Source organism: Linepithema humile, chromosome 2 (assembly GCF_040581485.1).
Source record: "Linepithema humile isolate Giens D197 chromosome 2, Lhum_UNIL_v1.0, whole genome shotgun sequence".
In the NCBI taxonomy this organism is placed as follows: Eukaryota; Metazoa; Arthropoda; class Insecta; order Hymenoptera; family Formicidae; genus Linepithema; species Linepithema humile.
In genome coordinates, this window is record NC_090129.1 from 33,082,868 (window position 1) to 33,099,022 (window position 16,155).

The window sequence follows — 16,155 nt, forward strand, 5'->3', positions numbered from 1 at the left end:
CAAATGCTAATCTTTGATCAAATCGAACTGAAAATAACAGCGTATTCTTGGAAAGTGGTCTTTCTAAAAGTAGTTTACACGATGCTACACGGTTGATTTGTTCTGGTCGCGTTTTCCCACAATGATAATCGAGCAAAACCACTATAGACACCTCTCCACGGGAACGATGAAAAGAAAGGTAAACGAAAGAGAGAGTTGGGCCTACCGAAAAGCCAAGATGATGATTGTAACGACGGGAAAGCGAAAGTATCGGGAGGACCTTTCCGATGCGCGCTACGGGAGAGCAGGTACTTCTGCTTTCGTTGCTTCTATTGTAGGCGTGTGGAAAAAAGAACTAGATCGGTCGCATTCCACATGAAAACATCTGGCCAAGAAATTTTCCGCCCCTCTTATCCTCCCCCCCCGTCATCCCATTTCCCACCGTTGAAATTCACTGGGAAGACTAATCGGTCGAGCAGAGCCATGGCCTGCGGCTCGTTGACTAGGTCAGTAACTTATGGCCGCAGCGCCGTAAGAGGCACTAAGCCGAACGAGTCTCCACTGAGTGACCTAGCCGCTAGCGGTAGAGCGTCTTAAGGTACTGGAAGAGGGGCCTGTGGAAAGGGAAGAGAACGCGGAAGAGTGTTGGATATCTTTAAGACTAGGTCGCTCGGTCGCCACTGTTGCACTATTTCGCTCCACCGTCTCATCGGTACGCTACTTTTCTCTCCGTGTGTCGGATTGCGACGCTAAAATATTAAACCCGCCGAAAGAAAGAGGCATTCGACGCAACAGTCTCTCAATACCGCGTCTCTCGTGTTGCAAAAAAGGTCGATATAATATTTATTTCGCTACAAGCTGGATATTATTTACAAATACTTTTAAAAATAGACGGAAATTGCCGTACAAACAATTCGCACGATTTAGATTGTTTGGATTAAAAAAAAAAAAAAATCTCTTTGAATCTATATTTTAACTAGCAACAAATTATTTTAAATTCGATAATGCATTATCGAATAATTTTCCCTGTCCTAATTCAGCGCTGAAAAATAAAGCTCGTCGGTTTATTAAAAGATCACGCGGGGTAATAAAATAGGTGCAGTATTTTTGTACGTTTTAGACTAGTTCGGGTTGAATCGATTGCGGTTCGGGAATAGTCGTACAACGCTATTATCGCCTTATTGCTGCCACCATAACGGTACATATCGTAGCGAATTGGTCTTGGAATAAACAAGAGTTTTTCTCCATATGTTTTGATAATCTGTAAACAACTTTGACAGCTATTAAATAGAAACACATTCAAACGTCGAATTATTATCGTCCACATTGAGCGGGCTTGCAATTAGAAAATTTTAACGAAGAATCAGAGAATGCAGATCCAAAGTTCGTTAGAAAACTCCGTCGGGATTAATCGGACGTAACGTTCGCGTGACTAATCTCGCCGAGGGCATCGGAACCTATTGTTCGCGGCAAAAATAAGATTCTTCGGTATTAAAGTTCCGCTTTAAATCTCCGCGACGAAACAATCATCGGTGGAGGTGCACGTCGACGCTTTTTCCGGAGGGTTGAAATCAGGCGACCGGTGCATTAACCCTCCGGTCGTCGACCCTCCGAGCCAGTTACGTCACTCTCCCTCCTCCTCCCTCATCCCGCCGCCCTCTCCGCGCACCCCTTGCCGCGGGGAAGCCTTCTCCCACTCTCCGCTCCTCTCTCGGGTAACCGTCATTTTTGACGTCGTAACGAGTCGCGATCTCATTTTCATTTGATTGCGCGAGTATTTCGGTGCTCGCTCGGGGTTACTGACCCCGGTGCATCTACTTTAGAATCGGGTCAGTCGCTTATTATCGTGGTAGGTGTTCGCTCGGCGTGGTATCTGTCCACCGGAGCGGGAGCTCTTCGAGATAACGCTTCCCCGCAGAGCGAAATCGGACCGCCACAATTTTTACACCCGATAAATTCGTCCCGCGAAACACGATATTATCGGCATGCAGTATAATGGATCGCTCCCGACGCGCGCATCACTCCGCTCAATATGTCGATGTTACAATGAGCTTCGGAAGAGTCCAAAATTTATGAGGACGCGCATCTCATTGCATCTCATCTCCCGCATATATGGCCGAACAATGAACGGGAACTTGTCACCTCGGAGAAACAAATCGAAGCTGATTCTGGCACGATTCACAAGATGAATCATGATGCGCCGAGTGACTTTCCATATATTTATAAATAACGATAAAATTAGAAAATTATACGAACAATTGGCAGTTCGAGATTCGGCACACTTCTCTCTGGCGTGTGGAAAATTGATCGAGATATCTGGTCGTACAACTAAATGAGCTGTGCGTACGGAATATCGTTTGATCAACGCCGGCAGGTTAGAAAACTACGCGCACAGGAGCCGCGCGACCATCTCTGACCTCCGCGATCGACTTTACCGATATCGATGCCCGGGCAGCAGAATAGAACGGCAAATTCTTGGGGTCGTAGGAGAGTGCTAGAGCGAGAGAGCTGAGCGGGCGAGCGGTTAATGCCCCCGAGCAGAGCGGAGAGTGTCGCGACTGTTGGAGCGGCGTGCAGGCGCACGCGCGCGCGTTACGTACGTCACCGTTACTCCGTTTCGTGTCCTCTTCTCCCTCCTTGGCCGCCTCCTACTTTTACTATAGCACCTCCCGCCTCCACCCTCCCGGCGGAGAGCAGATACGCTCACCTTCCCCTACCGTCCCTCGGCCAGATCGCCATCCCTCGCCCCCGCTCCCTTCATCCGTTGCAGCAGTCGCGCGCGCTCCGGTCATTGGCCTCGCGACCACATCGTGTGTATGTCCCACACTCTCGTTACCTATATATGTGCACATATGCAGGCGTGTACGCGCATACAACCCCGTGCCGTCACCGACCGGCTCGTCGCTCTTGCCAGCTACTGCTACTGCCGTCGTCGCGTTTCCACGGAAAATAAAATTGGAGCTTCAACCGCGCCGCGTCGGCCGGTCAACGACGGGTCTCGCTAAATCCCGCGGATAACCGTGCGACTCGCTTCCAGATTTTCGAGTCGAAGATCTGCATCCAGCTTTTGCGGACTGCGTATTACATCATCGTGCGTGCTTTCGTTGGTTGGGAAAGAACTTTTTGGAAAATCGCTCCGAAAATGTAGAAATTAATGGCAGCTAATAAAAAAAAATGTGCGGAAATGAGTTTTCTCATCGCGGAATCGAGAACGGAGAATAACAGAACTTTCTCAACCCGGCGAAAGTTTCGGCGGATGTGAGCGAGCGAAGCGCGAGCGCGTCGTTCGATACTCCTCTCGGTGTATTTTGTTTTTTTCTCCTGAAACTGTTGATAAATTCAATGACCCCTTTATGAAACGGACGGAAAAAAAAAAAAAAAACATTCCTACGATTAGTATTTAAAGAAATCGAGCGCAGAAATAGAAATTTTGACGAAACGTCCGATGTTATTTTTAGCGACTGAAAAATGAACTTGCGGCTCGTTAAATTTTTTTTGGTCGTCGCGAGAATTTTAAGAAGAAGACGCGTGCGCAAAAGAACACTCGCAACTTGAGGTAGTGCGCGAAGGTGGTCGCCCCCTGACCCGTCACGGGCCATGCACGGTTCGAGAGATCGATGCACCGCATTCCCCCACACATCTCCTCCTTCACCCTTCGCTCGTCGGATTCCCGCCGACCGAGAGGTTCAACAGGGGTTGCTGGCCTCGTCCGGATATCCACAACGGTAGCTCGTGCCCCAATAGCATTTCGCTGTAATACAATGGCTTTTCGCAAAAAGTAATTGTCCCGACTAAGAACTCGACTGACATATTTCGCGAAAGATTCACTTCGCACGATCGGTTGAAGAAAGAGCGCGGCGAATGTTATATTTCAATTTTTTTTTCAATACGGCTGATATTTAAAATTCGAATCTCCTAATTGTGAACTCGCGAAACGTCGCGGTTACGATTATTCACGCCCGAGGAGCCTTGCCTTCTTGTCCGAAAGGTTGAAAACGTTCCTCACCGAGCTCGACCGATCGGAGGCAGCGAGGCTTAACATTGGCAACGCTGACAGTTCATTGACTTGCACATCAAACGCTCGCGCCGATTGACAGCCCGGGCGCGGAGGTGCAACGGTACATCGTTCTCTCGACAAGCTCTGCACGAAGTTGAGGTAGGCGAGGTCGCGCATCTGACGTCACGTTGGAGTTACTCGGCGACGAGCATCGCCAACTTTTCGTACGCGTACGTGCATACACGCGCGGCCGTCGACACGACGACGACGACGACGACGGCGACGACGACGGCGACGACGACGACGACGACGACGACATACAGAAGCTTCACGAAGGGTCCCCCACGCGTCGCGTGTTACGTAATCGTCTCGCGAGGTCGTTGACCGATACACGACGGGAAGTATCTTTACACTAACCTACCCCTTTCCCGATTTTTATTCATTCTCAACTCTCTTTCTCTCGTTCTCTTCGCGATGTCCCCGTGCCGATTAACACGACGGACTCCGCGAGAGAGATAAAAAAAGAGTATACAAGCAGACGAGTGATTTCTATATTCGCGCCTATTTGTGAGCGAGTGGGTGTTAGAGGGGTATCAGCGCGAGGGTAGGAACCTCGAGAACGAGAGAGAGAGAGAGAGAGAGAGAGGTGGAGGTAGGGCAGGTCGTTCGGAGAGGGTGGCTCCTCCGGGCGGAAGGTGGGGAGAAGGGAGGGAAGAAACCCGTTAGTAGAGCGCTCGCGAGCCTCTATGGTAGCGCGTTCGCGGTAGATACGAGACGAGGACATCATCTAGGGTTCACTCTAGCGCGAGGAAGAGAGAGATCGGGAACGGGAGAAAGAGAGAACGGGCAAAGAGGGAGACGGCCGAGGAGCGCCAGTGCGCGCAAGGGGGACTCTCACTTTCACGCGGTGAACTGCGGGTGAACGTCCGGGAATTGGGTCACAGTGTCCCCCACCGCGGCACGCCAGAGGCAATGTGCCGAGGCTCTATGTTCTCTGTGCTAGAAAGAGCCAGTCCACAGCCAAGCTCCGATACAAACGGTCGTCGCTTCTTTCCCCCTCGCGAAAACGCGCGTTGCACTTGGTACGCGCGTCCACCGCCGAGCCGAGTCGAGAAGAGACTCCACTCGAGAAGAGACTGTTGAACGCGAGTTCGGTGAACCGCGAATCACACGTGACAGACGGTGATAGACGCGAGTCGGTCCGGCAGAGTCTCCCGCCTTTATCGAGGATACTCGCAATTAGGTAGCGATCTTCGTTGGTCTTCGAATCGGAGGATACACGCATAGCGAGTGTTGGAAGGCGTATCTTTCGTTAATGGACTACGCGCGGCAGACTTTTGTCCTTAATTCGGTTGGACGCCGTGCGATTTCAATCTCAGCTGGAGTGAATTAATGGGGTGCTTGTGCGAATGTGATCTGGCCGCCCCGCGTTCGGGGACCGATTGCTCATCGGGGTCTTCGTCGGACAGTGACGGTCAGGCTGACGAGGGTTTTGTTGGTGATTCGCAGGGCTTCTTCCGCCGGAGCATCCAGCAGAAGATTCAGTATCGGCCGTGCACCAAGAATCAACAGTGCAGCATCCTCCGGATCAACAGAAATCGGTGCCAGTACTGTCGTCTTAAAAAGTGCATCGCCGTCGGCATGAGTCGCGATGGTAAGTCTTTCAATTATATAATCTTTACATCACGGAGAGACGAGCTTTTACTCCATCGCCGATTAATGAGAAAGGATCGCGCGATTATCTCCAATGAGCGTATTTGAAAACTCACAATCGCGTAGTTGAAATAATTCTCAAATGCGATAACGAATTCAATTTCGTTTGCAAAATGTTTGCGAGAAATGACTCTTTCGATTGAAAACTCGCGCTGTCGCACCAGATAAAAATGAAACAAAGCGCCGCATTTTTTTCCTCGCCTCTTTTAGCGAAACGTCGTGTTTTTTCCACGGAAAAAGTTTCTGAAATTCAGTTTGCCGGGTCATTGACCGTTTGCGTAACGTCGTTCTCAACGACACGGCGGAGTGTCGCAACGGGCGAAAGTGGCCAGTTCGCCGTTTGAGAAAGCAACGGCGATTATCTTTCGATTGATGCAACCAGATCTTGCTTTCTTTTCAACAATTCGACAAAATCCCGACCGCGTTTCGACGAACAATTGTAACGCAGACGCGCGCGACCGTTGCTTCGCAGCATCTCGTGCATGGGATCATTGACCTAGGTCGTCGACATGTCGCGCGGGCGCCGATGTATATCTTCTTTTCCCGATAAAGTTGGAACGCCGCTGCATCTCGAAATCAATACAGAAGCCGTGATATTCATCCTAATTTTACAAATTAGGATGCAATTTTTTTTAAATTTATATTCATAACAATTCGAGCATAATCGACTCCGCGGATAATCGAGCCGCGCATACGTGCATCAGTGCGCACGATATCGAAATTATCTTTTTTTTTTTTTCAAAAATCAGCGCAAAGAAGCGTGCAGCGATAACAAGGCGATTCGCGGGGTCAATAGACGGCCGTTGCTCGTCTGGCGGGCGACTCCGCGTCCGTAGAAAGAGTACCGCTACTCGCCGCTACGTCCCCGGTGACCCTCCTACCTTCTTCCACCCTCCTTTCCCACCATCGAGCTTCCCCGCCGTCCTTTTCTTTCCCCACCTCGGGCGGGATTGTCGGCCGCCCGCTCGCTCGGCTTCTTCGGTCGCGGAACGCGCCGTCCCCACCGACGGCGACGGCGACGGCGGCGCGCCGTCGCGTGGCGCGCTTACACTCCGTGCGGAGACCTCGCGAACTTTGCTTCACAACTACGTGCCCCTACCTCGGCGTTCTTCTCCTCCGCCGCGTATATCAATCTCCCTACCATCCGCAACCGTAGATCCACCTGGCTGGTGGGCGCATGCTCCCGTCGCAGGCCGCCGTCTGGCCGAAGCTGTACGTGACCGACTGGTCATAGCGCTTCGCGCTTTCCCGCGGAGAACTCGTCGCTACGACGATCGCGCGGCGCGTTCCCTCGACTTTCGTCTCGCGTTGCATCTGCAATTACGAAGCGTTGTAAATGTACGAATGCAATTTCGAAAAGAGAGCTTTGTCTCGCGAGCTAGAGAGAAGGTGTAATATCGATAAAATTTGAATTAGAAAAAGTAAATATATATTGAGATATTAAATACTGATTAAGTCGCTCTCGCTTTCACATACATGAAACATTTTTAGATCTTCTCATACGCCACACCCCCTTTGATTACTTTGTCAACACGCGACCACCCGCGTGATGAATGCATCTATTTTTGATTTCTCAATATAGAACTCGCGTACGAAATTAAGAAACTTTGATTGCTGCGAGATGGTTGATAGAATCGGTGGTTTGGCTTTAGCTTATAGAATCGGCACGTTTAAAGATCGATAGTCCGCAAATAGATAAGCCGGCTATCGACAGCTGGTGACAGGGCAGGTAAGGGCAGTGAGGGGCTGCCCAAGGTCGTCGAGGGTAAGTTACCCCCGACAAAGGAAGTTCGCATCTGCGCACGGAGGAGGAACCTGACCCTCTCTCTCGCTCCACGCGCTGGGTGCTACGCTGACGCGTCGCACATTTGCTCGCGTATATAGAATATATAGGTCGGCGGTACGCCTCGTGCGGCTGTCGCTGAAACCAAGTTCAAGGCCAAAGGCTCGGCAAAGGCCACAATCGCGCGCGTGATGGTGGGGGTCGTTGATGGCTGAATAAGTGGAGGGGCTGTTGAACGCGACCCGCGGAACATCACTCAGTCGGCGGTGATGCTGTCTCGTGTTTGCACGCGTACTACGGTCGGCGCTCGTTCTTCAAAGTCGGAGCGGGCATCTCTCTTTCTCGCAGCCCCGCCGTGTGCGACCGCTTGGAGTGACTCGCGACTCGAGTCAGCCGAGAGGATCGACGTCGGTGGCGAATTGGTCGCGGATACGCGCGCAGCGCAAAGTCAAAAAGAGAGTCTCAGAGTCGTGCGTCGAAGTGAGAGCGACCGCGCGGTGTTTCGAGCCGGTGGTGATTCAAGTGCCGATAGAAGCAAGTTTAACCACGTGTGCGTGCAAGTGTGCGATCGAGGCGACAATTAATCCGGGCGACTTAACGCGGTGCGTTTCCCCTGAACCGTCATGGGAGACGAGTTACCGATTCTGAAGGGAATCCTCAATGGACAACTAGTCAACTATCACAATGCACGTAGGTGTCATCGATCGCAGAGGCAAATCACGCGATAACGATTGCAATGTTTACGCGACAGAGCGAAGCGGTTAACGCGCGCGGTTAACCCGCACACTTTCTAACCGAAAGATTCGCAGCACGCGGTGCGGCGCGGTGCGCGCGCGCGGCACTTTCATCTCTCGCGCGCGCGAGAAAGTCGCGCGCGCTTTCCCCTGTGACTTTTTTTTTTCCACCTTTGGCGCGAAACCATATCTGGTGTGACTTGGTACTCACACGCTTTGAATAGAGCCGCGCGCTTTACCGCTTTTCCTTCGGCTCTCCCGCTCTGCCGAGCATCACGCGAGTGCCCCGACGTTGGTTGGCGCGAAGGTCATCTCGCGATAGCGGTCGCTCGGGTCCGTTGCATGATTCACCCATTGATCGCATTAACTATTTATCGTCGTCCTTCCTTTTCGCGCGCGCGCGACGTACGTACGAGGTTCGCAGCACGTCTAATCCACGTATCATCCGTTTCTGGTTGCAGCGGTGCGATTCGGCCGCGTGCCCAAGCGTGAGAAGGCCAGGATTCTGGCTGCCATGCAGCAGAGCTCGCACAGCCGTTCCCAAGAGAAGGCGGTAGCAGCGGAGCTGGAGGACGAGCAGCGCCTGCTCGCGACTGTGGTGCGAGCCCATCTCGACACATGCGACTTCACCAGGGACAAGGTGGCGCCGGTCCTCGCCAGAGCTCGCGAGACCCCCAATTACACCGCGTGTCCACCGACCTTGGTAAATAAGCATGACCTTTCCTCTTGACATTGCCGGGTTACGCAATGCCCATTCGTGCCGCTTCGAGATTTCAGCAGCGTCCATAGCTGACGTCAGTAGCTCAAGCGCGGGCCTTGGGCCGTCTTGATCTTCGAGCGTTCTACGCGGAAATCGAGCGAGAACCAGGCGACCTCGGCTGTCGCGAAGGAGGAAGCGAGACCGGAGACGAGCGCGCGTAAACGCCGCGCCCCGTCCCCGCCTCGCCTCGTCTCGCCTCGCGAGGACGCCTGGTATGCGCGCCTCTTCCGAGTAACCGACAGCGGCGTGGGCGACCTTCGGCGCGGTTTAACGATTCGTCGCCTGACCTCGGGACTCGCTTCTTTCTGTTACAGGCATGTCCGTTGAATCCTAATCCGCAACCGTTGACCGGGCAGCAGGAGCTGCTGCAGGATTTCTCCAAGAGATTCTCGCCGGCCATACGCGGCGTCGTGGAATTCGCGAAGCGCATACCTGGATTTAGCCTGCTGGCTCAGGACGACCAGGTCACATTGTTGAAGGCGGGCGTTTTCGAGGTGCTGCTCGTGCGATTGGCCTGCATGTTCGACGCTCAAACGAACAGCATGATTTGCTTAAACGGCCAGGTGCTCAAGCGCGAGTCCATCCACAACAGCAGTAATGCGCGATTCCTAATGGACTCGATGTTCGACTTTGCGGAGAGGGTCAACTCCTTGCGACTCTCCGACGCCGAGCTCGGTCTCTTCTGCTCCGTCGTGGTGATCGCCGCCGACAGGCCAGGACTTCGCAATACCGAGCTGGTCGAACGTATGCACAATAAGCTGCGAAACGCCCTGCAAACGGTTCTGGCGCAGAATCATCCGCAGCATCCCGACATTCTCCGCGAACTGCTGAAGAAGATACCCGACCTAAGAACCCTGAATACTCTGCACTCGGAAAAACTTCTGGCTTTCAAGATGACTGAGCAGCAACAACAACTGCAGGCTCAACAGCAACATCAGCAGCAGCAGCAACAGCAGCAGCAGCAGCAACAACAGCAACAAACACAGCACGTTATCACCGCTCAGCAGCAGCCGCATTGGCCGATGGAGGAGGAGCCTCCGGCTTCCTGGGGCTCCGCCTCGGACGTGACTCTGGACGAAGCGGTCAAGAGCCCGCTCGGCAGCGTATCGAGCACCGAAAGCACGTGCAGCGGCGAGGTCGCGTCTTTAACGGAATATCATCACGTCACGCCGCCCAGTGGTCATCACGCATCGAGCGCACCGCTTCTGGCCGCCACTTTGGCCGGTGGATTGTGCCCGCACAGACGACGAGCGAACTCCGGCAGCACCAGCTCCGGCGACGACGAGCTCCATCGCACCACCATGTCGAAGACGCCGCAGCCGCCGCAGTGCCCGCGGTTCCGCAAGTTGGATTCGCCGAGCGACAGCGGAATCGAGTCCGGCACCGAGAAGACCGACAAACCGGCCAGCAGCAGCGCCAGCAGCGCTCCTACGTCCGTGTGCTCGAGTCCGCGTTCCGAAGACAAGGAGGTGGAGGATATGCCGGTGCTGAAGCGTGTGCTCCAGGCGCCGCCGTTGTACGACACCAACTCTCTGATGGACGAGGCTTACAAGCCGCACAAGAAGTTCCGCGCTCTGCGCCAGAAGGACAGCGCTGAGGCTGAACCAGCTGTCGTGGTGCAGCATACGCAATCTCAGCTGCATCTGCATTTAACTTCGCCACCAGCGCGCAGTCCGCCTACTCAGACGGCGCAAGCTCAATGCCCGCAGACTGCGAGTCTCCTCAGCAGCACGCATTCCACCTTGGCGAGAAGCCTGATGGAGGGCCCGCGAATGACTGCGGAACAGCTGAAGCGCACGGACATCATACACAATTACATAATGCGCGGCGAGGCCAACGGCAGGTCGCCCACGGCTTCGCCGTCGCCCGCGGAGCAGTGCGCATCGACCACCACCGTGACGGTGCGCTCGACGCAAGGATCTCAGGGCCTCCTGCAGTGCGCCACCACGAGCTACTCGAGCAGATGGCCGGCCACCTCGGTGATTACGACGACAACAGGTGCGCGACAGCAACAACAGCAACAGCAGCAGCAACAGCAGCAGCAGCAGCAGCAGTCTTCCTCAGACTATCTCGCTGTTGGCAATTCGCCGGCTTCGTCGCCGAGATATCTGTCCGCCGCGGCGAGCAGCAGTACGAGCACGAGTCCGAGGCCGACCTCGAGTACGGCCGCCACGCTGGTGTTGTCCGGCTGTCCGAGCAACATGATGGAACTGCAAGTCGACATCGCGGACAGCCAGCAGCCGCTGAACCTCTCGAAGAAGTCGCCATCTCCATCGCCATCACCCAGACCACTCGTCGGACCTTGCAAGGCCCTCTCCCTCGAGGCGTAGTGTTCTCGCGAGCTGGAGTGATCTCCCGTGACACGTGTTGACGCGTTCGCGCGCGAAACCGGGATCTCGGATCCATCTATCACCTGTCGGCGAACACTGATCGTCGTAACGCGGTACCTTCCCCGGCCCTTGACCAGAAACGAAAGTGCCAGGACGCTTTGAGCGCGTGAAAAACCAAATAATTTATTAATTTAAACTACTTATCGCTAAAAGAGGAAAAAATCGCGCGAGAGAGGTGGAGGTTACGGAAGGGAAAAAAAAAAAAAAAAAAAAACGGACGAAATACATCTCCGCGTGTATATTTACGAGGAAGACAGATATTCAGTGGCGAGTTTCTTTCGAGTGTGCGAAAAACGACGATGGACGGACAACGGGGATCGGACGCTTGCGCGAGAGTGCCGATTCGATGGGAGCAACGGTGCCGTGTAGGGGAGCCACCTATCCACCTAAAACTACCTATCTACCTGTCTACCTACCTAAAAAACCTATCTGCTCTAGGTGTACATCTAGAAGATAGAGCATCCGCAACGGAAAAAAAAGGTTGAGTGTTACAGAAATTAATAATCTATCTACATGTGATAATCATGGAAATCGCGCATCCTGTACAGTCTCCACCTCATTCATCGATCATCTACTCTATTATAATTATTGAATATTATAAAACTAATTAATATTATTGTAATATGTGTAAGGTATCATAACCGTAAAAAATTATCATTTTTCGTGTACGTGTGTAGAAGGAGACGCGTATGACACTCATTGTACGAATGACCAGAGAGGTAAGCGATTGAGAAAAAGAGAGAAAGAGAGAGAAAGAAAGAGCGAGCGAGTGAGCGTGCTTGTGCAAATGAGTCGGGGCAAATCGAAAAGCTTCTTGATCGCGGTGGCAAACCGAGAAACGGAATCGCGCACGCGATTTTTCAAGAATTAAGCGTTTTATTATGAGACTGATCGGCCCGCCGCGGCCACCAGTTTGCAATTACCGTACCTTTATACTACGTATCGTGTCTCCCCGTCGGGAGAGACGACTCGAGAAGTAATTATATCCTCTAATCGCGCCGTATAGCGAGTTAGATATCGTAGGCCCGCTTAAACGCGTTATACAATATTATGTGTCGTGTGTGCATGCATGAAAGTCGGACAGATAAATCGAGACGGAATCGTGAGGGAGAAAGCGAGAGAAAGAGAGCGAATGAGTGAGTGCGATAGAGCGAGAGACGAAGAGAAAGATAAAGAAACGAGAGAGAGAGAGAGAGAAATCGCGAATCGCTCGAGTAGAGCGCGGAGCTCCGGCAGAAGCGCAGTGTAAATAGTAGATTCGTAAGGCTATGTCCTGGTAGGCGCGAGTGAACCTCTTCTGCTTCGAAAAAAAAATCGTGAGGGAAAGTTAGAAGATACGCGGCGGGCCGCCGCCGACGTGTTGTTGAGACGCCCGCCCCGCCCCCCCCCCCCCCCTAACCACCCGCATATCCCGATCCCAGCATGAGTATCGCATCGAAACACGCATATACATCCACAAACACGCTTAATAGCGAGCAAACCGATGATCTTGGAACAGTGTAGAAACACTTTACGCCTCCTTTCGAGACCGGACTAGATCCCCTTTCGCGCGACCTACGTGGAACTCGCTTTAATCGAGTCCCGCGCTAAATCAGTATAAAGTTCGGTCGGATTAAAGGGTAGCCAGTCCGCGTTAGAACGGGGCGTTCAGTCTCTCCCGGCTAGAGTATAGCCTAGCCAAAGTTATTCCTAACACACACACACACACACACACATACATACACACATACCCAGCTTAGAGGCCTCTGTATTTATTGTATCTAAAGTGCATTTCCTTCGCGCTGTCGCGTGTATCACAAATCCACCACCCCGTCTATCCCAGCGAATCCGCGTAGTATCCTTCTGGCTGTCCTTACAGAATACACGCGTACACACAGATTAGAGACACGCATTTCACACGGCGACGCATACGACAGCAACACACTAAGCACACCGAACGAACACATGTCTTGTCCCTTCCTCCTCCTCCCCCCCTGCAGACAACCTAGCGTTGATATTCGTAATACTTGTTATGCATAAACTACACATAATTATTATAGTAAACAATACATAAAGTATGATATATTTCCCTATCCATTAAGAAGGAAAAATACAAACAGCTGTTGTTTCTGGTGGAAAAAAATACGAAAAAATATAAAACGTACTCTACTACATGCAAGAATACAGCCCCGCATATTGCCCAGTGAGCACGTCATTTTGTACGCTTGGGAGTTGTGAGGTCGTCTGAATAAACATTGTCTGGTGAATTATACATAAAAAAAAATATTGTCTTCTTATTTACTTCTTTCACCGTTTTCTCTCCCGCAGTCCCGTGTTCTTTCCAAGGTCTGAGATTTTCCGTCTCCGTCTTCTAAAAATATTCGAGTTCCCACCTCCGATAATTCACACTTTTATTCTTACTTGTTTCAATTATTCATTATATAAGCGTGTGACGAGATTCGAATTTAGGAAGTGTTGATTTAAAAGCATACAGATTTTACATGAATATTATATCATGCATAAAAAAGTTAACCCGTCCTGAGTGACTGTTTTGCAATTGCTTTTGTAAACAGTTTTGTATATAGATTGCGTAATTATGCTCAAGCATCAGTTGTGATTAAATATTTTGAATCTTGCAATTAAAAAAACATTTGTGTACGCGCTCCAACAATATTATGTATGCTACTTCGCTTTCAAAATTCATCGCGATTATGGGATTATTTTACATATTTAGACTAGCTAGCCGCTAGCCGCGGCGGAGTGATGTTCTCGCGTTTTTTAGTTACACCTTGAACTTTTATCCAACCTCGATAAATATTTAGATATGAAGACGATTGGAATTTGTGCACACGCTATCCAGAAGGACACCTAGTCGATTACAGCAAAGGACTTGAATCGAGGTATAATATTTTGTCGCTGGTTATGCTAATAAAATGACACGTGAACGTAGCACGTTTCGATTTTCGTTCAATTTTCGATTGCTATCGATCGATATTGATTGGATTAAAAAAATTATTCGACTATTTCCATTCTTCATCCAATTACTTGTTTTATACAATATATATTAAAAAAAAAAAAAAGTAACAAAATAAAAATCCAACATACGTATATATATTTAGCACAGCGGAAATTGTAGACAGAGGATGTTTTCCTGCAACAAGAATGTTTTCCAATTGTGCAATTGTTTTTCCGAGCTTTCCACGCGGCCCATTCGAGATACGATCCCCTTCATTGATCCACCAAATCCACCTACGAGAAAATGCGGCGCAACAAGAACGGCAACCACCGCGCTCGCGTAAACACCTACAGCAGGCGCGTGGCACACTGTGGGCGTCGGTTGCCACGCAACCTTCTGTGCTTCTCGCTAACGTGAACTGTCCCGTGAACTCTGCACTTCGCTTCGATCGCATCATCCTGCCGATGCGCTTCCGCGCATCGTTATGTCACGCGTGGGCATTGAATTTTGCCGAGAGCGAATTATTATTTACAAATGTATCCCGAAAATACTCGCCGATTCGAAATAAAATTAATAAGAGTTGTTTTACCCGTTTAGTTTCAATGCGTCGATTTGAAAGAGAAAATTATATTTAAATAATTTCAAAAATTTAAATGTCAAATATTATCAGAAAGGAAGACTCCGCGCCGAAAAAGTGAACGATAATTCAGTGCTGCGACGCAGTTGGTACTTTCGATGGAGCGCGATAATAAATTTGTAACAAACATTGTGCATCGCGTCAATATATCGGCATTTATTTATCTATCGAATCACTTATGCTATTTCCGCTTGAGATTGTACGTAAATCCGTCTACATGTATTCGTTGCGCCAAGATGCATCAAGAGGCTGCAACAGGCCGTTAATCCGCATTAATTTCCAGACGTCGGACCGCGCACAGTCCTGCCATCCGTTGGCCAGTATCGTCGTGCCGCGGATTAAACGGGCAAAAAGAACAGGAGAAGGAAGCGCGTCGGGCAGAGATCGACAAGGAGCCGTCCGCGGACAATAAACCGCTGAGCAGAATGTGCCGTCGAGCGCAAGTGCGGTTAATCCGAAGGCCGATCGTTAATCCGCGAACGCTCGTGCTACGAGCATATATCATCGTGCGCGGCAATTGCGCAAAATATGAATTAATAAATAACATTGCTTCTTCTTTTTTTTTTCCTCAACTCTTCCGCACGCAAACGGGATTCCCGAAGCTTCAATAACACCGTTCTCTGTTTTTCGCCTCTCTGCGAGCCTCGGGGCGGTCAAGCGGTCCGGAGAGGGAGATGAATAAAAAATGACAGAGACATTAGCGGGTTTTGAGTACTATTCATTGTCGCCTCGTTGTCCCGTGTTTATATATTGATATAGGTGGAGGGTACTGTCAAAAGAGGGGATGCTGATCTCGTCGGATGTGTCTGCGACCTCGGCCGGACCTTGAACACGCTCCTTAGCCGAGACGCAGCGTGCGAGGGCTTTTATGCGTGAAGGAAAGGGGGACGGAAGTGCGGGGGGGCAGGAGGGAGATACGCGGATCGTAATGTGAGGGCGTCCTGGAGGCTAAAACCCAGTCTGGGAATGTACTCCGCTTGTCCAGGGACAGCGGGCATTCTCGAACACGAAGGTAGCCTCGAGCCGCGCGCACGCCGCAGGAAGGATTCCTACGCAAAGACAATGCCCGGCGTCGCGGCTTTCCGATAATTGGATTCTAAGTATAAAGCTCGCCCGCAAAGCGCAAATCGCCGATGGAATCGGAACGACTCTCCGCGGATTTGCTCTCGGGATTGTAATTTCTGTTGCACGCAAACGTTAATTAGCGTTCGTAAAAACATATTGCGG

The 16,155-nt window shown here is 51.1% G+C and overlaps 1 protein-coding gene across 6 annotated transcripts in view; it reads left to right on the forward strand.

Moving 5' to 3' along the window:
- The window catches only part of Eip75B (Ecdysone-induced protein 75B), a 110,961-nt gene extending 97,383 nt beyond the window's left edge, over positions 1–13,578 (forward strand). For 5 of the 6 annotated variants that reach the window (XM_067349692.1, XM_067349694.1, XM_012371497.2 and 2 more), the window contains 3 exons: positions 5,486–5,630; positions 8,668–8,909; positions 9,281–13,578. In XM_067349692.1, coding sequence (XP_067205793.1) covers positions 5,618–5,630; positions 8,668–8,909; positions 9,281–11,296 — 2,271 coding nt within the window. In that variant the 5' untranslated portion in view covers positions 5,486–5,617 and the 3' untranslated portion in view covers positions 11,297–13,578. Of the gene's footprint in view, positions 1–5,485; positions 5,631–6,902; positions 8,163–8,667; positions 8,910–9,280 lie in introns of those variants that run through there. The other variant, XM_012371499.2, reaches the window with a different exon arrangement.
- Positions 13,579–16,155: the final 2,577 nt, after the last annotated feature.